General features: G+C 36.2%; 1 protein-coding gene across 1 annotated transcript in view; it reads right to left on the bottom strand.

Moving 5' to 3' along the window:
- The window catches only part of KIF26A (kinesin family member 26A), a 177,785-nt gene that overhangs the window by 30,877 nt on the left and 120,897 nt on the right, over window positions 1-26,011 (bottom strand). The window contains exon 5 of the mRNA XM_070931581.1: window positions 15,325-15,508. Within this exon, the coding sequence (XP_070787682.1) occupies window positions 15,325-15,508 (184 nt within the window). The remainder of the gene's footprint in view (window positions 1-15,324; window positions 15,509-26,011) is intronic.

The raw sequence follows: 26,011 nt of genomic DNA, 5'->3' as shown, positions 1-26,011 counted from the left end.
AATCAGTGTGTTTAGAAATCAAGCTGTAAGCGTTCTTCTACAAACAAATTATAATTCCTGCAAATTATCCTAAAACAAATGCATGCATGGCAACCCCTCTAAGCATCCTCATAAGAATGGATGCTTGTCTTTATTCATGAAGCTGTCCGTATTATGCAAATCACAAAACTATCTTGCTAATTAACTGCTTTGGTAATTCTTGTGGGTTTTAAACATGGTAGGTTCGCATTAAACTGCTGAACTCCTCAGATTTATATATTTCAGCAGGATTAGTGAAGGAAATCTTACGACAGTACAAAACTGCCCTTTAAAAATAAATAAAAATAGTTGGGAGATAGAAGATTTGTCAGTGTATAAGAGGTCATGAATTGGAATAGATGTGGCAACAAGTCAGCCAATAGGGACTGTTTGGTGACTCAGACAGTTTGGAGCCTGGGCGTGGCTTAGCTTGACTATTATGTATAAGAGAATTGGTCTGCCTTGCATTATTGCTTCTGTGTTTATGTTTAAATAGATTCTGTACTTCTGGATTCTGAGTTCTGGCTTCTGCTGCATGGGTATTGTATACATGAATCATGTTTTACATTATTGTATATAAAGAAATTTCTTTTATACATGAATCCTGCTGAATTATTTACTTGTGTGCTGGTTGGATTGCTGCAAACTCTAACAAGTTTACAGAAACAACACACACACTTTGAAATGCTTCTATTCCTATCATTTTAAGGGCATGTTAAGCTGATGCTAAAATGAAAACAAATCAGACCAATACTCTCTTAAACATTCATATACTACTATTGAAGAAAAGGATCAGGGGGCCCATGATAACTGTCTTCCAGTACTTGAGAGACTGTCACAAAGAAGAGAGGATTGACTTATTCTCTAGGGCACCAGAGGGCAGGACAAGAAGTAAGGGTGGAAGTTTGTCAAAGAGAGACACAAATAGAAGGAAGGAGAAATTTTCTGACAGTAAGAGCAATTAATCAATAAATCAATAGTCTTGGGTTGTAGGTGCTCCATCACTGGAGGTTTTCGAAAATAGATTGGACAACCACTTAACTGGGATGGTAGAAGATTCCTGTCTTGAGTAGGGGGTTGGGCTAGAAGGCAGCTCTCTAGATGGCTCAGTGGCTAAGACGCTGAGCTTGTCGATCAGAAAGGTTGGCAGTTCGAATCCCTAGTATAGGTCTCCTGTGTGAGCAGGGGGTTGGACTAGATGACCTCCGAGGTCCCTTCCAACTCTGTTATTGTTACCTCTGAGGTTCCTTCCAGTCCTGTGATTCTATATTCTATTCCTTTGAGGTTATCTCAGGCTTTCCAGACAGGGGTAGCAGGGAAATAGACTTCAGCCTAGGAAAACTGTTGAGAATATGGACATTACTTAACATTATATCCTTTCAAGATTTGGTGGGGAGAGATTTTCTAATATAATCTACATTCATGGGAATCTTGGTGGTCGCCAGCGAAGTACAACCACATCTGACCTTGACCTAGCTTTGAAAAACTGACTGCTATAACCTGGCATCCAGTGAAGATTTCTAAGCAATGCCCTTAAGGAATAGCAAACGTCTCTAAGATCAGCTGTATCCCTCCATTATGGGTTATCCATTTTCCTACCAGAATATGTTCTTGATAAGACTCAATTTGTTTGCCCTATCCATTCCAGGGTTCCAGACTGGAGACTGAGACTATGTTGTTATTTCCAACATGAACTGGAAATAACAAACAAATTGAATATTCTGTATTTCAATAAAATTGAAAATATTACTTTTCAATCCTTAAATGGTTTGGGAATGAATTACTGGATTACCTTTATCAATTATCTGCACTTTAAGACCAGGAATTGGAGCTTTTTTTAAAGCCTCTTTTAAACTTTGTTAAAACTTCTCATCACTTCCCTTGTCTTCGGCGACGGCGGCGCCTTTTGAAGCTCCGCCAGCCCCGCCGCCTGTAGAGCCGCTTCGAGACGAAGAAGCGGCTCGAAAACTTCTAAATCCATAGGATTGAAGAAGGAGAGATCGCAGGGCACAGGTCGAGCCCCTGTAACCCCCCAGGGAAGTTTCTGGGGAGAGAACAGGCGTGGCTCCCTTCCAACCTGCTGAAACTCCGGGCGACGTGGGACGATTCTGCCTTTGCAGAACAAGCCGGCTGCAGGAAACTTAAAGCGAAAGAACCAGCTTTAATAAACAGTGAAACTACCTGAATCCTGAAACTTGGAAACGCAAGTATTAGCGCTTTGTTGACTTTTCAATCTGAGAAAATGCGAGTGAGTGAAAGTGCTTTGAAAAAACATGGCGCTTAGCCGCAGAGTTAACGAGCCAGCGAGTGTGGATTGGTGAAGTTATTTTGCTTTGTTACAAAGTTTCCAAGTTGCTACAAAGTTGCTTTGCTTGTTATAAGAGAAACAACTGGAAAATTTCTCCCTTTTCAATATTTGACTTTGCTTTACTTCAACCTTTATTTGATCAAATCTGGGGGACTTTTTTAGAAGTCTTTGTGCAGGAGGGAAAGGAAAAGGAACTTCCCTCTTTAGAAAAACTAGATCACGTGGCAGGATGGCTTCAAAGAAGCAGGAAGGGAAGGCAACAGGGGGGGGATCCCCCACACACAAACATGAAACGCAACTTCCCCCTGCTCAACAGCTACAAACTCAGAAAAAAGAATTTGATGTGGGAGATTTAAAAGAATTTATTTCTAAAACTTTGGATGATAAATTTCAAAAATCTCAACAGGAGATAGATGATAAACTTCAAAAATCACATCAGGAATTTATGCAGGAAATTAATGAAGTTAAAGATATGGTGAAACAGAACCAAAACAAGGTGACCAAAAAAATATCAGAAGTGGCATCTGGCCTGGCAGAATTTATTGGGAAAGTTGATTTTAAAGTTGAAGAACTTAAATCAGAAGTTAATGTTAAGATGAAAGACAATGATTATAAAATTGCTGATGTTGACAATAAAATGCAGAGAGTTGAAAACGAGATTGTTATGATACAATTCAGGGCAATGGAGTTCGCTATACGGCTTCGGGGAATTCGAGAGGAGGAAAGACAGGATTTGAGACAAGTTTGTTCTGAGGCCCTGGCCAAGATTCTACAAGTTAATCCTGATGTGGTTTTTCACAAAATAGACAAAATTTACAGAGTGAACTCTTGGGTGGCCAGACAAAGACAATTACCTAGAGATGTGGTCATATATTTTACAGATAGAGAAATAAGAAATGATATCCTGCAAAAATCCTTTTACACTTCTGTACAAGTGGGGGGCTCACGAATTGGAATTTTTAAAGAATTGCCTCCTAAAATGCTGAAAGCTAGAAAAGAATTTGGCTTTCTTGTCAAGGAATTGCAAAATTTACAGATACCTTTCCGGTGGGACGCACCAGTTGGTATAATTTTCAGATACAAGGGAGAAAGATGCCGTTTGAATACCGTGGAGAAGGCACAACATTTTTATACTACTATTCTTAAGGAAAGAACACCATCTCCACGTACATCTACAGTTTTGGAGATTAAAGAGAGTGAAGAGAAGCAACCTCAACGAGAATTGCAAGAACAGTCCAAGCAGGAATTAGAGGAAGTGCAAGGTGCAGAAGGAGGTTTTCTGGATGAGCCCTTGCTGGAATCTTCTCCAATTTTGGACTCGGTTCGGATGATTGAAGTTAAGGATCAACGTATAACTAGAGCTCAATCTAAGTTACTTAAACAAAAGCAACAACAACAACAGGAAAGACAAGACAAGGAGGCAGTTAAGAGTACTGCACAAGAGATTGGAGCTATGGGAGGAGCGAGATCGAAGCTTTCGGATGATCTTCAAGTATTTTGCTCTTTGCTCCAGAAAGAGGCTGATGACCTTTAAGTGTTTATCTTGGAATGTTAATGGGTTGAATTCAGCACAGAAAAGGAAGAAATTATTTACATATTTGAAACAATTTAATAATGATATAATTTGTTTACAAGAAACGCATATCACAACTCAAGATCAAAAATATTTGATAAACTCCAAACTAGGAACACATTTTATATCTTCAACTTCGCAAAAAAAGAATGGTGTGGTTATCTATGTAAATAAAAAGTTAACAGCTAAAGTTATAGAAATAGATGAAGATGGTAGGTTTGTAGCAATTGAATTGCTTACGGCAAATGGCCAAATTCTTTTGATTGGAATTTATGCTCCCAATCAACAACAGGACTATTTCTACAAGATGTTACATACCAAAATATTGCAATGGGATTACAGATCTATTTTAATTATGGGAGACTGGAATGGAGTAATTGACTCTAAATTAGATAAAAAGAGTTTGGCAAAGTCTAGGATCAGATTACCACAGACCTTTTTTGACATGAAAGAAGATATGGAACTAAAAGATGTTTGGAGAATACATAACTCAAAAGAATTGGACTACACTTTTTTTTCTGACAGACACAGATCCTTCTCTAGGATTGACTTCATTTTGTTGACAGATGACTTACTTGTTAAGACAAAAAGAACAAAGATTTTTCCAAGAACTCTGACTGACCATAGCCCAGTATGGATAGAAATCGAGATGGATAAGGTTGAGAGACGTTCTTGGAGACTAAATGAGAATTTGTTTAGATATGAAAAAAATACAACAGAACTTAAAAAGCATTTGAAAGAATTTTTTGAAATAAATTTGAATAAAGGTACCCCAATTGAAATTGTGTGGGACGCAAGTAAAGCTTATATGAGAGGGGTACTTATTTACATGAATTCTAAACATAGACTGTTCCGACAAAAGAAAAGATCTGATTTGGAAATAGAAATAAAGAATAAAGAACAGTTACTTATTAAAAATCCAACAGATGAAAGAATACGCAGTGCTATAAAACTGTTGAAAGACCAATTTCAAATGCTCATGGCGGAACAAGTTGCAACAAACTTACAATATGCGAAGCATAACACATTTTGTAACGCTAATAAACCGGGCAGATGGTTGGCTTACACATTGAGGAAAAAACAAAGTATACGGACTATTGATAGTATTGATATTGGAGGGAAAGAAATTTTTCAACAAAAATTAATTAAAGAAGCTTTTGTGGACTATTATACTAAATTATATGCTAAAGAGGAGGTGCAGAATGGACTTATAGAAAAATATTTAAACGATAAAAGAGTTACAAAAATTACTGATCAACAAAAAGAAAGAATGAATTATCCTATAACAGAGGAGGAGATAATAGTAGCAATTAAACAGTTAAAAACAGCCAAAGCTCCTGGCACGGATGGTTTGACTGCAGTGTATTACAAAACTTTGCAAGCTGAAATGGTGGAACAACTTAGAGATTTATTTTGCAATATTCAGCAAGGGGGTAAAATACCCCCATCGTGGACAACAGCTCATATATCTTTGATACCAAAAGAACAAATTGGTCCTAAAAAACCAGAGAACTATAGACCAATATCTCTTTTGAATACAGATTATAAAATCTTTGCGAAAGTACTAGCCAACAGGTTGATGCCAGTAATTCAAAAGGTGATTCATGATGATCAAGCGGGATTTATCGAGGGCAGATACATGAAGGACAATGTAAGGCAAGTAATAGATTTATTGGAATATCTTGAGAAGAATAAACAGATTCCTGCAGTGCTGGTCTTCTTGGATGCAGAGAAGGCCTTTGATAGAGTGGATTGGAATTTTCTACTAAAGACTTTAAAAAAGATGGACTTTGGGGATCAATTTATACAGGCGATTTCAGCAATTTATCAAGAGCAAAAGGCACAGATCATTATTAATGGAAGTCTGACAACAGAGTTTAAAATTGAAAAAGGAACAAGACAGGGATGTCCGTTGTCCCCACTTTTATTTATTTTAACACTAGAAGTCTTGTTAAACACAATAAGGGACTCTAATATCTTGAAAGGTATAAAGATTAGGCAAGAGGATTACAGAATAAAGGCATTTGCAGATGATCTGGTTGTTACCCTATCACAACCAATGGAATCAATAATCCTGATGAAGGACATTATACAAGACTATGGTAAAGTTTCAGGTTTTAGACTGAATCCAAAAAAGACTAAAATGATAGTTAAAAACATGACACAAGATCGTAAACATGAGCTTGAAAGGAGGGCAGGTTTTGAGACTGTACCTAAGGTAAAATATCTAGGAGTTCAGGTTGCAGAATCAAACATGAAATTGTTTCAAAATAACTATGAGGTGTTGTGGCGAGAGGTGCAGAAAGACATGGAGACTTGGAAAAAACTGCAGCTGTCTCTACTTGGAAGAATAGCAGCAGTTAAGATGAACATTTTGCCAAGATTTCTTTTTTTGTTTCAAATGATTCCGGTGCTTAAAAGTGATAAACAATTGAAAGTTTGGCAATCTGGAGTGAATAAGTTTGTCTGGAACGAGAAGAAGCCGAGAGTGAAATTGAAAATTATGCAAGATGTTCCAGAAAGGGGAGGTCTTAAACTTCCAAACCTACAGCTATATTATGATGCAGCAGCTTTAACTTTAACAAGTGATTGGTTTGGAAGGAAAAAGACTGGAATATTGAATGCAGAAAGTTTTGATCTTGAATTTGGATGGCATGCTTACTTATTCTACGACGACAAAGTAAGATAAAGTATTTAAAAGTCATATACTTAGAGATTCTTTGATGAGAGTTTGGAAGAAGCACCGACTTAAATGGGATTATAAAATACCGCTATGGCTGGATCTTGGTCATACTTTGTGGAATACAAATATAATGTCACTCGGGGGGGTTTTATATAAAGAGGTTCTTTTTACAGATGCGGGCAGATGGCAGCTGAAGACATTGCAGACACTGTTGGATGAAGGGATTAATTTAACTTGGTTACAATATAATCAATTACAACTGAGATGGAAAGAGGACCAAAAAACTGGTATTATGTTGCATGAGGAAGAATTGGTTAGACATATAAGAGAGAAAGGTCCAATGCATATCAAAAGGCTTTATAATGTTTTGCTAGAAAGAGATTCAGAAACTGAATTAGTTAAAGACTGTATGATTAAGTGGGCACAGAATTTTGAAGAACCAGTGATGTTGGAAACATGGGAAAAAATTTGGGTTCAGAATGTTAAATTTACACAGTCGCAGAACCTGAGGGAAAATTTCTACAAAATGTTTTATAGATGGCATTTAGATCCTAAAAAGTTGTCATGTATGTACCCTAATGTTCAGCCAAAATGTTGGAGATGTGAATGTTTGGATGCTACGTATTATCATGTTTGGTGGACCTGTAGGAAAGTTAAGGCTTTTTGGATAAAAATTTGGTGGGTCATGCAGAATGTTTTGAAGAAAAAAATTCAATTTTCTCCACAACTGTTTTTATTGGGTATAGTTAAGGGTTTTACATTGGGTGAAACAAAATTGATATTGTATATGATAACAGCAGCAAGATTGTTGATAGGTAAATACTGGAAGAATGAAGTTTTGCCCACGATTGAGGAATGGACTTTGAAGATGGCCAGTTTTGCAGAGATGGCGAAGATTTCAGCATATTTAAAAGATTGTTCACAAGAGACTTACAAATTGGAATGGAAAAGATGGATAGAATATGTTCAGAACAAATATCAAACTAGAAAGTATCAAATAGCTTTTATTTGAAAATAATGTATTGGATATATTTTAATGTAATGAGGTAAAGAGAAAAACTATACAGGGGAGGGAGGGGTTTAAGTTTATATATAAGTGTTATATTAAGGGTTTTTTATGAGTATGAGTATATTATAGGGAAGTCTGGGGGTTGGGGAGGGTTAGGGGGGGTTAGGGAGGTCGGGAAGTTTGGGGGGGAGGTGGGGGGGGAAAAAGGGGTGAAAATGTAATTGTAAAACTTTTGCAATAAAAAAAAAACTTCTCATCACTTTAAGAATAGTCCTAAAGGCTGGTTTATTTAGCTAAACATTTGTTTGAATGAATTGAATTGCTCTTAGCAGAGATCTAGTTAGAGCCAAATACGGTTCTAGTATTTTGGATATAATTTTGAGTTTTAACTTGCAATGGATTTAGGGCTGATTTTATTTATCTTTTATCATACATGATAATATGAGTAGATAAACTCTTTAACAGTGCTGACCCATCAATAAACAAACAAATAAATGTGGGCCATAATCTCCTAGGCTGAAATTGGATATTGTATGATTTCTCTGAAGCAAGAGAGGCAAATGGCAGCACTACTATTAGATCTTTGGGTGATTTGTAGTAGATTTGCAAAGGTTTCCAGTCTTAATGACTGAATAGTAACAAGAATAAAACCATGTTTCCCTCTTAGATTATATTCCTGATATCAAGAACATATGGCAAGAAACTAAATTTCTGTTATATATAGTGATTTGTATACAGGTTTGAAAATAAAATCCTGGACTATGACACAAAATCATTATTTTTGAAACTGGCTGCCATTTGTCCAGTAGACACAGCTTTGACGTCTGTTTGGTTGTTTGCCTGGTGTTAAATCTTACTTAGCTGGTTGTTGGCTGGAGAGGATGTCTCCTAGTCTTTTTGTTTCCTTCTTAGTTTTTTATTGTCTCTTTTGAAGGAGAAAACCATACCCTCAAGAAAATTGGCAAGGCAAGTTACTGTATAAACAGGGAACAAACGCCACACCTCCCTTGTGATGTTACCTAGTTAGGTAGTGAAACATCTTCAAGCAAGCAAGTTCAGAGAGGACTCCACAATTCAACCCTCAACCCAGTTGCTTTCCTTCCCTTATTTTTCCTTATATGAAAATTTTAAAGGGTCTAAAAACCCCATTCTGCTTCTCCTTCTGCACTTTAAGATGTTCTTATCTGAAATCACCCACATTCCTACCACTGATTGACAAGTATATAACTTGCAATTTTGGTTCCTAGATATCCTCCTTATGCTGCACTGTTTCTACATATGGCACTTTTATATGCAAAAATTGTTATACTAAGAGAACAACTACTTTATCAAACTCTCTTGGGACAACCTAAAAGAAGTATTATCATGTTATTCTTTTCAGAGTATAGCCTGCATTAAGTGACAATTGATTCTCTTTTCCCCAAAGGCTGGCATGAAACACTTTTTTTAAAAGCAGTTATAGAAAGAAATACAGTGTGTATTCCTGTGCAACTTTCCACCTTTTGATTCATCCATTAAAGGCATTCACTAGAGAGACAATGTGTTTTGTGTGCATTAATCATTGATACAATGCAGTAAACAAAAAGCAGTTTGGTTTATTATTTTATTATAACTTTATATTATCATGATAAACTTCATTTCATCCAACTTTCAATCCTATAATGGAATTACTATTATTCTAATTTTACAAAATGCCTTCAGGCTTTAAAATGGAGGGGAGGAGGGTGATGGCCAGATTAGATCCTGGCATGATCTGAAATGATTTATACTGGAAATTGCATTGAAGTTATTAGGAAATGAGTAGCAATAAAGATGACAAAATTAAATAGCTATTTGTTATCCATCCAATAACTGTCATAAGAAGAACTGATGAGGACACAAAAGCAGTTGAAGAAAAAGTCTATATAGGGTTAGTAAACTATGTTCAGTTATGGCTGACGAGAAGAAGAGATTTTTAAAAATGTCATTTAAAAAATGAAAGACAAGTAAATATATGATTTCTCAATCAATATATTAAGTCATGGATATTTTTTCCTTTCCCCATGGAAAGAGAGAGGAAGGGAGGGGGAGGGAGGGAGGAAGGGAGAGGGAGGGAGAGGGAGAGGGAGGGAGAGAGAGAATTTCTCCAAAGCACCTGAAGACAGGACAAGAAACAATAGATGGAAACTAGTCAAGGAGAGGACCAACCTAGAAATAAGGAAATATTTCCTAACAATTAGAATAATTAATCAGTGGAATGACTTGCCTCCAGAAGTTGTGAATGCTCCAACACTGGAGGTTTTTAAGAAGAGATGGGAAAACCATTTGCCTGAAATGTTATAAGATTTCCTGCTTGAGCAGGGGGTTGGACTAGAAGACCTCCAAGGTCCCTTCCAACTCTGTTATTCTATTAATTCTGTTATTCTGTTGTTTTAAAAATTAAAAGAACTTTCGGAATAAAACTAGCATCTCTTGTTAGTTTGGTAAGTGACACTAAATTACAAATAGAATCCTGAATAGAGTTCAAAGAAAAATAACATTTTGCATTGAAAAAAGTTATCTACAATTCCAGAAAGAGGGAAAAGAAAGTAAAATTAGAATGCAGAGCATCCCTTGTTGTAAAAAGGATGTCTTTTTTTAAATACCAGAATCTGATAAATTATCCTAAATAGCACATTAATGTCAGAAACTGAGCATAATCTAACTTCTTTTGGTTGCAATGGCTTTTGAACATCTTCCTTACTAGTTTGACATTAAATTTAATAGTGCTCAATGAGACTGCACAAAGAAATTATTCCATTTTTTTATTTTACTGCACTAGATCATTGCCTTTTAACAGAACTGAGGTATAACGACTGGTACTTCTAAGTAACTTGCCACATAATATCTTATCAACAGGACTATATGCATTTTTCAGTGTATATTAAGTTTTAAAAGAGATATAAGGCTGCCAATTTCTTAAACTTGGTTAATGGGCTATAGACAGGCTTATTACTAGAGTGAGTTCAGCCCTCAGTTTGTTGGCATTAATGATTGATATAAAAGGACATAAAATATATCACTAGAAATTGCTCTAAACGTGTGCTGACTTTTTTGACAGCTGCAGCACATTGCTGGCTCATATTTAAGTGGTTGTCAACTAAGACTCCTAGATCCCCCTCACAGTTACTGCTATTGAGCCAGGTACCACATATTCTACACCTGTGCATTTGGTGTTTCCTGTCTAAGTGTAAAACCTTATTTTTCTCAACATTCAATTTCATTTTGTTAGCTAGGCTCAGTGTTCAAATCTGTCAAGATCCTTCTGGACCTTGAGCCTGTCTTCTGGAGTGTTGGCTGTTCCTGCCAGCTTGGTATCATCTGCAAGTTTGACAAGTTCCCTTCTATACCATCATCTAAGTCTTTTATGAAGATATTGAGAATACTGGGCCTAAAATGGAATCTTGGGGTACCCCACAGTTCCATTAAAGACTATCCATTGAGTGTGGTTGGCCAACCAATTATTTTATTTATTTTATTTTTATTAAATTTCTATACCGCCCTTCTCCCGAAGGACTCAGGGCGGTGTACAGCCAGAAATAAAACCATGACAATATAAAAATTAAAAGCAATTTAAAACAGTTAAATAAATTGGCCGAAAACTCTAATAAAACAACCCATTAAAATAGTAAAATATTATTATTATTTAGGCCAGCCCTGCTTGTTGGAATAATAATGTTTTTAGGGCACAACGAAAGGTACGCAATTATGAATCCATTTGGGTAGGGAATTCTGGGAGTTGAAGTCCATCCATCTTCAAGTTGCTGAGATTGAGAAACACTGGCTTAGACAGACTATAGGATCCCATTCTCTATAAATTTTAATAAAATCTACCAAGGAAATCATAGGGGTGCTTCATAATGACATCTTCATAGCACATTGTGTCATGGAGGGACATCCACGAGAGTCACACACACAAAAAAAAAGTCAAGTTGGTAGCTGCAACCATATGTTTAAAACTGCTTTTTTTGCATGCATCAAGTGTGTCATGCTTTAAAAAGGAGCAGGGCTTCAATTGTGTGGTCGTGGCTGCCATCCTGATTTTTTGAAACACATACACCCCAATCCCTGTAGTGTCATGTAAAAATTTATTGAAAATATTCCAACTACATTGAGCGGAAATAATTCTTGCCTTGCATATTTTTAATATTTGTCAGCTCTCTAAAGAGGCCTAAAATGAACTCAAACTACTGAGAGGGAAAAGGAAAGTATAAAAACTGGTGACAAATCTAGCTGTTGTTAATGAAACCCATTCTAGTTCTATAATTTTGAGAATAAATTCTACCATAACCGAATTTAAATGTTAATGCAACTTATTTTTGAGGTCTCCCAAAACGCTCACATTTTTTAAGTTTAAAGCATTAACCTTTTCTCTTGCTCACTCACAGAGCAAACTTTTATCTGACAAGGTAATTTAGAAATATCTACACTGGGGAAAAATCCATGCAAGTTATAATAAGTTTCTTTAGTTCTTGTGCTTTTTTATTAGGTTTTTTTCAAAGCTGCTTATTTCTCAAGAGAAAAACTCCAAAGAATGACAAGTCTAATAGGGGGGGGGGCGCTAATTTGCTACATAAAAACATATGTTTCCACACCACATCCAAATCAATGCATCTCCCCAGATCATCTTTTCCACGTGTGTGCTTAAGTAGTCAAAAAAAATCTGTTGTCAGAATTTTTATGGCAGCAAAGAAGGGGTACAGTTATGGTTGTGGTAGAAGTCATGCATACATACTTAGTAGTCCCAGCTAGTTTCCTTAGTGCAAGAATTAGGAAATGCACAGAGGAAAACTCACTGGGAATTGTGGAAAAGCATATACAGCAAACCTGATCAACATCTTGCTACTGACCTTCCAAAGTTCTTAGCCCAACCACTAACTAGATATAGCAAACTGGCTATCTCTGTTCCAAACAATTTTTGTCCACAAAAGCCCCGGGATTGCTATTATCTGATGAAGACCTAACTTTTTACTCTCACTTTTTAGATTTAGTGACCACAAGCTGCCCAAGCCCTTTGTCCCTTAAGAGCCTCCTTGTTAATATTATTTGTTACAGTATGTTTTATATTGTATTTTTAACAAATGTTTTGTTTTACTTGGTTGTATTATTTTACTTTTTATGGACTGTAATTCATTGTAAAATCCTCTAGATAGTAGGTGGGTTATAATTATATTAAACTAGATAACCTGTACCATGTTGGGTTATTGCTTCAGAGATATTTCCTTAACTAAGGAAGTGACTTCTAACATCCTGCCAACTTCCCCATTGAGTTTCCTTGAGGGAAGCTGGGAGGGAGCATCAGAATCAATCTTCCTTCCTTCCTTCCTTTTTCTTTCCTTCCTCCCTCCTTCTTTTTCCCTTTCTTCCCTGCCTCCCTGTCAGTCTGTCATTATCCTATTTCCTTTCCCATCACTCCTTACTTACTTCCATCCTCCCTCTCCTTCCTTTCCTCCCCCTTTTCCTCTCTCCCTTTCATCCCTTCCTTCTTCTACCCTCCCCTTCCTTCCTTCCTTCTTTCTTCCATTCTTTTTTACCCTCCTTTCCTCCCTTTCTTCCTTCCCCCTCCTTCCTTTCCTCCTTCCCTTGTTCCTCCCTTCCTTTCCTTCTGCATTATCTTAGCCATTCAGAGTTCTCTTGAACTGTGAGATAGATAGATAGATAGATAGATAGATAGATAGATAGATAGATAGATGTTAGTTAGTTATTTAGTTAGTTATTTAGTTAGTTAGTTAGTTAGTTGTGGGCAGAAACACAGATAGATAATAGATGTAGATAGATACATCTTCCTCCCTCCCTTTTCCAAAGTTTAACAAACTGCATTAAATGTTCCAGAATTTCAACTACAAAATGTTAATAATCTTGTGATGCTATTTTCACATCAAACTCTATGTTGTGCAGATATATCTATTTTCTAATAGAAAAGAATATATATTGCTCAGGATTAAAATATGGAATCCTTGGTGCTACATAGTTTGGTTGTTTTCCTACAGACATTTTGTTACACAATAAGGTAACATCTTGTTTTGGTGGATTCTAATTATATCCAAGGAACTTTTATAGTTTCTGGACACTGCATTAAAGCACTCCAAACATTTAGCATCCCAAAACATGCAACCGAAAGTATGGATCCAGTATGTAGAAGACACCTTTGTCATAATAAAAAAGAACAACTACAGAAAACATGCTCTTCTCAAAAAGGGTAAAGTTCATAAGGGAAGAGGAAAATAACACACAGGATATTTTCATCAGCAGAGGAAATTGTGGCAAATTAGAAACAAGTCTACTATAAGACTTCCCATGCAAACCAAATGCTCCATTACCAACCTCCCACAACAGCACCTATGTAAGAACCCCAGAAAAAGGAAACAGAAAGAACCCCAGAAAAAGGAAACACCTATACAACATCTTCCAGCAAAATAAAACATCTTCCACACAATTTTATCAAAAATTGCCTGATCACACAATGCACTATAGTACAACCAATGCAAACTATGAAAAAGATAACACTGCCATACATCAAAAGCATCTCAGAAACAACCAATTAAAGCCCTCCAATCCATTTTAGGTAAATCAAAGACCTAGTAGCTCAAAAAGAAAAAACAGGAGTCATCTACAACATACAGTGTAAGGACTGTAACAGCCCTATGTAGAGCAGACAGGCATAACACTAGCAGGACACATACATGAACACCAACGAGCAGACAGAAGACCCAATGAAAATGCCTTTATTTATCATCAATTTGCTTTCCCTGAATGGGCCTTGGAGGCAGTTTAGGAGTTCAGGGCTGCCATGGCAACCATGGGCCTATCCTAAGTCATTCATGCAACAGTAGCCACAAATCAGACATGGTTTCTTGTCAGAGCAATGGCAATGTGATCTGAGGGGGGAGCTACCTCTGTGTCTTTGTCATGGTTAGATCACACCTGGTGATTTTGAGGTTCTCTTATCTCCCTCTGAAGGGAGGTAGCACCTACTGAACTGGTCTGCCCCCAACAACTGATGGATTTGGTGGGATTCCAAAGTTATACCTGGAGCTCTGCTGCACAGACCTGCTGAGGCCCTGACCATTTGGGAGGTGTCCAAGGCCTTCAGTAAAATCGAGCCTGGGACCTCTCTTGGTCCATTGGTCCCAGCACTCCTCCCATTGTTTATAGAAGAACTGAGAGAGCTGAAAAGGATCAAGAGACATCTAGAGCGCCGCTAGAGGAAAACAAGGAATGAATCTGAATGGACATAACTTAAATCCTCTATTAAGGCCTACCTTGGTAACTGCAGCAAAATTTCAATATATCTCTGCTCATATTGTATCCATAGAGGACACCAAATAAGGGTAAAGGTGGGGAGACGTTAATCTTCAGGGCTGTGCAGAAGAATTCTGCACAGATAATGATAGCCAAATAACTTCCATATACTTTATATATGAATATGAAATAGGCAGCATCCATATTTGAGAAAGATTTCCCATAGTTTTAGTATAATCCTAACAGATTTACTATTATCAATGTACCAGGATCTCTCCAAAAGTTCTTCTTTCAGGTAGCTTTCTTTGTAGCAGCTTTCAGATGCAGCTTAGCAAAAAGCTGCATTACATTCTTGTCAACGGGAACAAACAGTTTTTCTGAATTAGATTCGATTCATTTCAGTCAGAATACATTTGGCTATCCAATTCTTCATTATTATTGAGGAAGCAACTAGGAAACAGAGATTTAAATACCTTTCCAATTCCTGGGTTGTCTTTGACTTTTGATACAGCTCTTAAAAGGCATGGTGGTGCTGGAGGAGGATACATCTGTAGGATGCCACTAAAATTTGTGGCATAGATAGAGACACCATGGGAGTGCAGCAAAGGTGCATGATGCTTCTTTTTCTTTGAGGACAGGTTAAGTTTCTGGGCAGCTCTGAACAAAACAAGACCAAGAAAAAAATTAGCATTATTATATAGAAAGACAATTGATATTGTTATAAAATAGATATTCATTTGATTAACAAATCAAGCAATTTTACTCTATAATTAAATTTAAATGTCAGCAATAATAGAAATAGATTAAAAATGAAATGGCAAGATATTTGTGTAATTTTTCTCTCTAAAAGAGTTTCAGTTCTATTCTAAAAAATTTTTAAAAAAACTTTGGCAGAAGCCTAGAAGAATCAAATTAAAGTCTGCCAGAACCTCAAGTAATAAAATGCTGAAAGAATTTCAAATTATCATTTGCAGGGCCAGATGGGCTTTTGCTGCTGCTAACATTTATACAAAAGTTACGTTAATTTGTACCCTAACAAGAGACAAAGCAAAAACTTTTGGCAAAATCAAATTAGTTGGACTGAAGCTCGCAAGAAGCCCCCCTCTAACTATGTGTAAAAATCAAAAGAAGGATGGAAAGTTTGAGGGGGCCGAGGGGAGGGATAAAAGAGGAAGAGCATTGTGGTCTACAATCAAGTCCAAAGCTGCCACAACAACCAGTTTGAATTTTGGCAGCATGGTTTTGGGTAGGGTTATAAATTTTTTTCCTAATTTCATTATCTCATGAAAAAAGAAAATGCATTACAGTAGCAGCATTACTTTTGAAAAAAAAATTATTTCCATGCACCAAAATAGGGTTGCAAGCAATGGAGAGATCCATCTAGTTCCAGATCAAGTCCATTTACGATGTGTTCATGCCATTTCAAGTCACATAAAATTCACATTAAACCATACAAAACATACATTTAAATTTAAATATGCCATAGCCTTGCCTTCTTTCAAAATCAGCATTCTGAAAGTCAGTTATATTAAAGCATTATTGATATATTATTCTGATATACTTTGTAAAGATGAAAACTGAATGGCCAAATTTGAGAAGTGAAAAAAATCTGAAGGATAACCACCTCACAGCCCATATATCAGCAGCCATATCCTCTTGAATCCCTCAAAACAGTGGTGGGTTTCAAAAATTGGGGGCGTGGCTTGGTGGGCATGGCAGGGGAAGGATACTGTAAAATCTCCATTCCCACCCCACTCCAGGAGAAGGATACTGTAAAATCTCCATTCCCTCTTCAATCCAGGGGAAGGTTACTGCAAAATCCCAATTTCCTCCTGATCAGCTGGGACTTGGGAGGCAGAGAATAGATGGGGGCGGGGCCAGTCAGAATTTTTACTACCGGTTCTCCGAACTACTCAGAATTTCCGCTACCGGTTCTCCAGAACTGACCAGAACCTGCTGAATACCACCTCTGGCCCAAAGGCTAAAGAGGTGTTGAGGGAGAGAAAACACAAAATGTGGTCCCTGGGCAAAATTGCCTTTCTTTAGGTTTAATCTTCATTTCGAATTATGTTCTGCAACCCTTGATTATTCCCCATTTCCCACCCCATCCTCCACCCATAGGACTACAAATATTTTTTTTCTAGCATATAGATGATGCTTGTTTTGATGCATAAGCAACAGTGATCATTCTTCAGCATGCAATTATGTTTGAACAGAACAATAAACTCATTTTCCTTTTCCTTGATCTTTTAACTTATAACCATGAAGTTACATACCATTATTTTAAATTGTAAAACCACTTTGGATACGTTTAGCAAAAAGATGAAAATCTATTTAACGGAATAACTAAATAAATAAAAGATATAGCATGCATTTCTAGCATAATCAAGCCTGACTCTCAGTTCAACCTGCAAACATAACTTAACATCTGCCCACAAGAGGATTTGCAAGATGTATTCTATTTTAGAATATAGCAAGCATCTCTCTTGAGCACAAAATATGGGTTTATAACAGCAACAAAATAAAGCTGAAATGCAGCATAAACCAAAGGCCACAGCAAATCACTCTGATTTGATAGCACAATTTAATTTGCATTATGTTTATATAAACTGATTGACAGCTAGTACCAGAGTGTCTTGCAATTCTGAGATACTATTGATGTATTTCTGATACTCCGGTTTAAGATGGTTCTCTATGACCAAACAGCCTTGAAATATTCAATGCTTTATAAAAAGACATCTTCATATTTTTGATGAATAGGGAATATTATGCATATTTTAGCTATCATGATATGTTGTAACACGGAAATAACAAATAGGAAAAAAATAGCTCTAGAGAATCTTTTCAATGCTCCATGATGGGATACATGAAATTGTGATAGATTAATGATTGCTTCAGTACATTCTGCAGCTAGAGTCCCCTTGAGAAAAATATATAAAAGAGAAAAATATGCCAAGATTGAATTATGCATCCAATGTTTATTCAGACACCCAGGCCGAGTGTTAATAGCCAGATACATTTAGTGCTCACAAGGGAATCCACAAATGAAAGATGTAGGTCAGGTATACAATAAAGGTGTTAGATTTGCAATAAAACCCAAGGCTACAATCTAATGCTAGGTTAAATTCAAACTAAAGCCAAAATTAGTTGGCATCTGGTTTTAATTGACTTTCTTAAAAATTGAAATTTAGATTAAACTGAATTTCATTTGAAGTCTGAAATAATATTATAGAGACTATTTTGAGGTCCTTCAAAATTATACTTATGGGCCACACTTAAACAAGAAGCTATATTCCCAAGTTTGATATTTTGGCATTAATACATCATCCTTGGTGACAAAAAGCTATTTCATGCAGCTTTAAATATGGATCCAAATATAGAATCATCAAAATTGTAAAATATAATAATAATCAGCATGTTTACTTTAATCAGGAACATTATACCAAAAGAAACTGAAACAAATTTTTTAAAAAAAAAAACCGGAACTCAAACTGGAACTTGAGTTTCCTTCAGTATTGTATTACATTGCTCTACATGTGGAAATAAAAAACAGGGGGTCCTTAACTTACAACCAATTGCTTAGCACTGTTCAAAATTATAACAGCAATGAAAAATGTGACTTATAACTAATCTCATAATTTATGACCATTGCAGCATCCCCAGGGTCACATGATCAAAATTCAGATGCTTGGCAACCAATGTGTATTTACAATGGCTTGCCACATCCTGGGGTCATGTGATTGACAGCTGCAAGCTTCCCAGCTGGCTTCTGACAAGCAAAGCCAATTGGGGCAGCCAGATTCGCTTAACAATCACATGAATTACTTAACAACTTCAGTCTTTTGCTTAACAACCATGGCAAAAAGAGATTGTAAATTTGGACATGACTCACTCAACAATTACCTTGCTTAGCAATGGAAATTCTGGACCCAACTGTGGTCATAAATCGAGGACTACCTATATGTTTAGTAAATAGTATGCACATGTTGGCAGGACTGCGATTATCTTTTTTGAATGAACATATATTACATTCCAGGATAAACAACATTATGCAGGTCATATCAAGAAAAAGAAAATAGCACTAGGAGCTGTAAGAAAAAAATAACAATTTCTTTCTTCCCCTTCCTTTCAGCTCATTCACTTTTCAATGTTTTGCTATGTGGCTTTCATTCATTTCTTTCTATGCAATTAAATCACCTCAATATGCTTACTTCACATTGATCATTCACTTTTGTAATCAATCCACATTCATTCATCTTCTATTTATTCTTAACACTACATCTTCTTGTTTTATCACAATTCTGAAGAAACCCATTCCTACTGAGTTCAATTTATTCTTGTTTTGAGTTTTACTGATATACAGTATCTAATCTCCACTTCCATAGAACAAAATGCTCAGAAGCACATTCTTACAATTGTTTTACTTCTTTCAGCAAGCATTCATGTTTCACAACAGACCTCATAAAATTTACTACCTTTCTACCAGTGTTTGTATATTTTTAAATTTCTCAAATTTTACATTTTCACTAACTTTCTGCTTAGATAGGCAAAATCATGTACTTGAAACTATTCATTCTATTTTATCTGTTAAATTACCCTGGTCTGATTCATTAATTTTCAGATACATACTTTTCATTGCAACATGTAATCTATCTAATATTCATTGCAAGATCAAAGTACATGTATGTTTATGTTTTCAACTAATACAACTCCAATGATACCACAAACATTCCTTATACATAATAAATACATTTTTAAAACCAAGAGATCATCAAACATCCTATCCTTACTTCCTGCTCAACAGGAACTCCAAAAGGACATATATTTACATAAATCATTGCATAATTCAAGCCTCTTCATTTTATCATATGTGTTCTCTAAATCAATAAATATTTTTTGCTTTACTTAAAATGTGTTTTATATCCTTTTATGTACCAACATATGGACAACTGGATTGACAGATTAATGTGCTATAAGAAAAATACCCTATTTTGAGCTCACTGATTTGGCAGTTGTATTGAAAATTTTTCTTTTAAAATTCTCATTGACTGAATTATTTCCTTCACAGAGAAGGAAAGCTTCTAATCACAGGATTAAATTTATTTTTTTTGAGTTATCACTAGACATAATTTTGAATGGAAAAATATGGAAACGTTAGGAGGACAATTCAAACACATACTGTACTTGTTTGTTGAACAATATTTAGAATTCATAAGAATCTTTTTGAGCATAACTTGACAAATTTTATTTTGGAAGTGAAATGGGTGAGGCAGAGATGTCAAAAGCTAATATTAAATCATTTGAACATGGTTAAACAGAAACCATCTTCATAAATATAGTTCAAGTGAGGTAGGGATAAGATTGCATGTATATACATTGGTCCCAGTAATATTGCAACCCTAGCTTCACAATAAATTTTTGACATTATATATAAAGGAATATAAAAGAGTTATAAACTGAACTTCTCTGCAGCCCAGAATTCTTGATAAGGCAAGAATTGTGGGGGAAGTTTATCTGAATATGTTAACAGCCCACAAAAATAAATGTTGGGCTCCTACATTTTTTTCTCCATTTTCTTCATACATGTTTCTGTGTGATGCAGAATAAGGCCATAAGAATGTTCTAATTTTCCACATCAGTTCATTTCACTAAGACAATCCTATGATTAAGACATATGAACCACTTAATACTTAGGGCAGAAAGTTCAGTGTAATTCATGACTTCTCTCTTTCTCCCAGCAAGATTCTATGGAAAATGCCACACAAGGAATAAAGGCTGTCATAAATAAAACTCTACCAGATACCTCTCCACCCCCACATCCCTTGCTATTGTCAAAATGGCATGCTGTCCCTTACTATGGATAGATCTATTGGTAGAGCCATGGGTAGATACATCAACATTACTTTGTTCAGACCAGGGGTGAAATGTTCCCAGTTCGGACCGGATCACCCGATCCGGTAACGATGGCAGCGGGTGGTTCGGAGAACCGGTAGCAAAAATCCCTGCACTCCCCCCCCCATGCCCAGCTGAGCCGCACAATCATCAGAGACTTTTTTTTAAACTTTTCAAAGCATTTTTTCTATAACCTCTTCTGACGAAAAAATGCTTTTAAAAATAAAAAAAAAAGCCTCTGATGATCGTGCGGCTCAGCTGGGATCATCAGAGGTTTTTCAAAGCACTTTTTTCTGCAACCTTCTGGCCGAAGAGGTGATAAAAAAAATGCTTTGAAAAGTCAGCTGAGTTGCCTGATCGGCAGAGAGGTATTTTTTTAAAAGCCTCTCTGACGATCCCAGCTGAGGCAGAGGCTTTTCAAAGCATTAGAAAAAATGCTTTGAAACATTAAAAAAAAAAAAAGTTGGCCACGCCCACCCAGTCACATTACCCACCACCACCAAGCCACGCCCACAGAACCAGTAGTAACAAATTTTACATTTCACCCTGGTTCAGACCCTTTCAAAAACCACCATAGTGAGGAGGTAATTTTGCAACATCAATCTCAAAATGTATTACAAGTGGTCCTTGACTTACAACCACAATTGAGTACAACATTTCTGTTGCTAAGTGAAACATTTGTTAAAAGAATTTTGCCCCATTTTACAATCTTTCTTGCCACATTTGTTACGTGAATCGCTGCAATTGTTGAGTTGGTAACACAGTTGTTAAATGAATCTGGCTTCCCCATTGACTTTGCTTATCAGAAGGTTGCAAAAAGGGATCATATGACCCAAGGACGGCATCAGTCATAAATATGAGTCTATTGTCAAGCATCCAAATTTTGAACAAATTTACCATGGGGATGCTGCACTTTTTTCAATGTCGTAACTTTGAATGGTCACTAAATTAACCACTGTAAGTCGAGGATTGCCTGTATATGTGATTTTTGATTTCATTTTGTCTGCCCTGACTCCAGGATTTAACTTTATTGAGGAAAAGACCAAATCTCTTATCTCCATTTTCTACAGATTATGATAAACTGTTATATTGCCTTTGATCAAGTTTTTCCAGGAGTTCACATGCGCACACATACACACAAATATTGTTGCCTCTTCTCAGAGAAAAAATTGAAAGCAGCTGTTATGGAGAGCAATTAACAGTGAGCACAATATGCAATCTTAATTTTACTTCAGCTGCATAATAAATGTCTCAGGAGCTTCCCAAAACATTTATTTATATATGAAAACATTCGGTGAAGCATAACCAACTGCCATGCTGGCTAGGTTGAGTGGAATTATAGTCTAACACATCTGGAGGGCAACAGCTTGGCAAGGTTGTTAGAGAGGGCACTAAAGTTCCTTCTGTAGGGGCAATTTCAGAAGCACCACCAATAATTCAGCAGGTTCAGAGCAGCTTCAGAAAGGCAAAAATTCAGGGACTTACATGAAATGGCAATACAAGGATCAAAATACAAAGAGTGCCAAATACCTATTAGATTCTGAATAACCTTCATGCTTGTTTGTACAACAAAGCTACCTGCCACTCCCACCCTTTGGAGTTTTCTGAACTATGATTTATATTGCACAGTCTGCACAGTCTGCTTTTAACAGCAGAAGAAGCAACTATCATTTTAGTGATTTTCCTTAAAGGAATTTATTAAAACTATAGAGTAATGAAAACTAGCATGGCACAATGCCTGGACCAGCAGCAAAGGAGAAGCAATTTTAGTTCCCAGAGAGCTTGCCAATTTCAGAACATTCTCTGTGTACTAGCACTTGGCAAATATAGGCCAATAAATGCAGTCGCTGAGGGAAATAACAATATAGTTTTTTTAAGAAAAAAAACTATTGTAATGTCTCATATATTGCCTGGGCCAATTTACAATTTTATACTAATGAAGAAGAGTTACTGAAAATGTATTTCAGGATATTTTTTAAAAGGCTGGTTTTCTTTGGTCATACATACAAATATTTCTTGACAAATCTTCACAGAAAAAGTTACAAGAAGGTTGAGCCATATAAATTGTTTTCAAAGATGGCAGTCAATGGGGAAAGTATTTATTAAAAGCCTAAAATGCATCTGAACCAACTAATGGAGCTTATTCATATGGTCCATGTGGATTTGATGCTGTTATGGAACTAAAATATATGGTGATTAAATATGCAGAATAGCATATCAGATCATGGCAGATCATTGATGAGATATCAAGGGAAAAAACCATGAGACTCAAGGTTCAATCATCCACTACAACCATCAGTTCCAGCAACCCTGCCTTATAAAACATCCAAGCAAAAATGGGAGAGGGAGTGACAGGGAGACATCTTTCCTCCCATTACTATCATTTGATAGATGTAAAAACTTCTTATACTTATGGTGGCTAGTTCCTGTGGGAAAAAAAAAATCTTTCAGAATTGGCCATGAAATTTTTCTAGATCTTTTAACAATCTAAGTCACAATCTTTCAACATGGGGTTAAACCAAAATTATCACAACAGTCTCTATTGTGAAGGAACATACATCAGTAGTTCTCATTGTTCCCACCATCCATCTCCTTCCACTTATGACTGTATGACTGTAACTTTGTTGCTTGCATCCTTACGATTTATATTGATATTGTTTCCTAATTGCTTATTTGTACCCTATGACTATCTTTATTTATTTATTTATTTGTTTGTTTGTTTGTTTGTTTGTTTGTTTGTTCGATTTATATGCCACCCTTCTCCGGAGACTCAGGGCAGGTTACAATGCGTTAAACAATAGCCTTCATACTTTTGTATATATCTGCTTAGTAGGGCTTTCGCGCCCCCCCCCAGCGGTGTTCTTTTATATACAAATCAGCTTATTGTCCCCACAATCCAGGTCCTCATTTTATCTACCTCGGAAGGATGGAAGGTTGAGTCAACCTTGAGCCTGGTGAGATTTGAACTCGCAGTAATTGCAGGCAGCTGGCAGCTAAGTGCTACTTAACAGCACTTTAGTCCGCTGCAAGGCTCTAAGTATTAAGTATTGTATCTTATGATTCTTGATGAACGTATCTTTTCTTTTATGTACACTAAGAGCGTATGCACCAAGACAAATTCCTTGTGTGTCCAATCACACTTGGCCAATAATTCTATTCTGTTCTGTTCTGTTCTGTTCTGTTCTGTTCTATTCTATTCTATTCTATTCTATTCTATTCTATTCTATTCTATTCTATTCTATTCTATTCTAGTAAAGCACATGCTTTATAAGAAAAGACTCTTAGGCATTTTCTGCACTATCTCCAATATACATACTGAAAATGTATCTACAATTGCCGAAGCCTGCTACAATGCTGGACTGACAACCTCAACTACAAGTTGCCAATCCTGAAGCTGATCTGCCCATCTTGGAGCTTCAGTGCTGCCACACTGGAGCTGAGGGATAGGGAGGGGAGATTAGAGATAGCTGGGGTTGTGTAGTCCAAATAAAATACTTTCTCTTGGGAACCAAGGACCTTCTCACACCTGGCTGGAGGAAGGAGGAGTGATGTCACCAGACCAGCAGACACTGCCTTGACTGAGCCATGGGACTGATTGTTTGGGGTTGAGGGAAAAAGTTTCACTTTTAATTAGGTGAAAAGCAAGGGGCCCCTCAGAGTTGGTTTTCACTAGATATATGCCAATATGATATTTCCAATAAAGCTATTCCTTGAGGAATCCAACTGCCTCGAAGTTTTTGCTTGTAATGGATCTATTACATTGTCACAAGTGACAATGATATTATTTCTACATAAAGCATTACAGTACAGATATATTGCAAAGCATAGGGGATCCAATACTAATTTCTTCCTCCGTAAATTGTTATAAGTTAGGTCTTCCAATGTCTTCAATACTATCTTCACATACAATTAGGAAGGCTTCACTTGAATTCATGAAGGGTAATGGACATTAAGATTAATAACAACCACACAGGTCTGATTTAAGCAAAACTCTTATAATCTAAGAAAGCTGGAGATGCAGGTACCATCTTTTTCCTTGAGTTTGACAAATCTTCTGCAAAAGACATAATGAAAAGGAGCTGAACACCCATTCTACCACCTTCTGACTCCTTCCCTAATTAATGCTTTTGAAATGTCACTATATATTATTTTCTCCTATGACTATGAGATCTACTGTCTGCATTTTGCTTAACTCTTTTTGTCTTTAATAGAAGTCTTTTAAGATGCTCCAGAGAGTTCTTCCCTCATAGTAAGGTGTCAGAGCAGAAAATAAAAACTAATATACAGCACATTGAGGAGCACTCAAATATCAAATGGCAAGGGATAGGCCTCTAGCTTGCTTTTTTCTCTGTGCAATTTACAGATTGCTAAATTGGCTGTTGCATAGCTGAATAAAGAAAAGTCAAGAAAGAGAAACCCAGGAAAACCAATTCATTAATGGTATTCATCCAGGGAACCAAAATTGAAAATAAATCATTATAGTATGCCTGGATAATTAAAGAAAGGCCTTAAATTCTCAATTCTAGAGTCTAAAACAGGACATTCCAAATTAGTGGAATCCGATAGATCTTTCACTACACTCTGCTGCAATAAGAGTAGCAGAGAGTCCTGTGGTATAAAGATGAAGCCATCTATTTGTTATGGCAATGTTAACAATGATTACTGGAATAGGGAATTTAAGCAAAAGAACATATAACAAGCTTCATAATGTCAATCTTTCTTCAAATGCTGAAGGCAAATCTAAATTTTAAAACCAACATCTGAAAAAAGCTTGATGTTATTATTCAAGACATGCATATTTTCCTCCAGGAAAAGGCCCTGAAAAATACCTGCAGTTTTGTAAGTCAAAAGGAAAGCACAGTTAGAGATAGCATGATTTAGTTATTTGTGAATCACTGAGACATTCAGCCAAAGCAAAACTAGAGTAGTTATACAACTGATTTTAAAACACCTTAAATTTTGAGTGTGTGTATGTATGTGTGTGTGTGATTGTGTATAAATGCCCTAACATGTCAAGGACATAAGGGTCAAGAGGAGGGATTTGCGTCCATACATTGGTTATGTTAACTTATGAATGGTAGGTCTGTTTTTACCTCAGCTGCTCTTTTATGTGTATTTTTCTCTTTTTTTATGCTTTTGTATTCTTTTAACACTACAATTTTTAGCGTTTAATAAATTTGTGTGCTTAGTAAACACAACAAATTTTAACATTAATTATTTATATTATTTTTATCTTAACTACCAGATGTTTCTTTTAATGTTTTATTA

Source organism: Pituophis catenifer, unplaced genomic scaffold (assembly GCF_029215685.1).
Source record: "Pituophis catenifer annectens isolate HBS135680 unplaced genomic scaffold, rPitCat1.0.hap2 SCAF_1, whole genome shotgun sequence".
Lineage (NCBI taxonomy): Eukaryota > Metazoa > Chordata > Lepidosauria > Squamata > Colubridae > Pituophis > Pituophis catenifer.
This window is presented reverse-complemented; position numbering and strand designations above follow the sequence as displayed.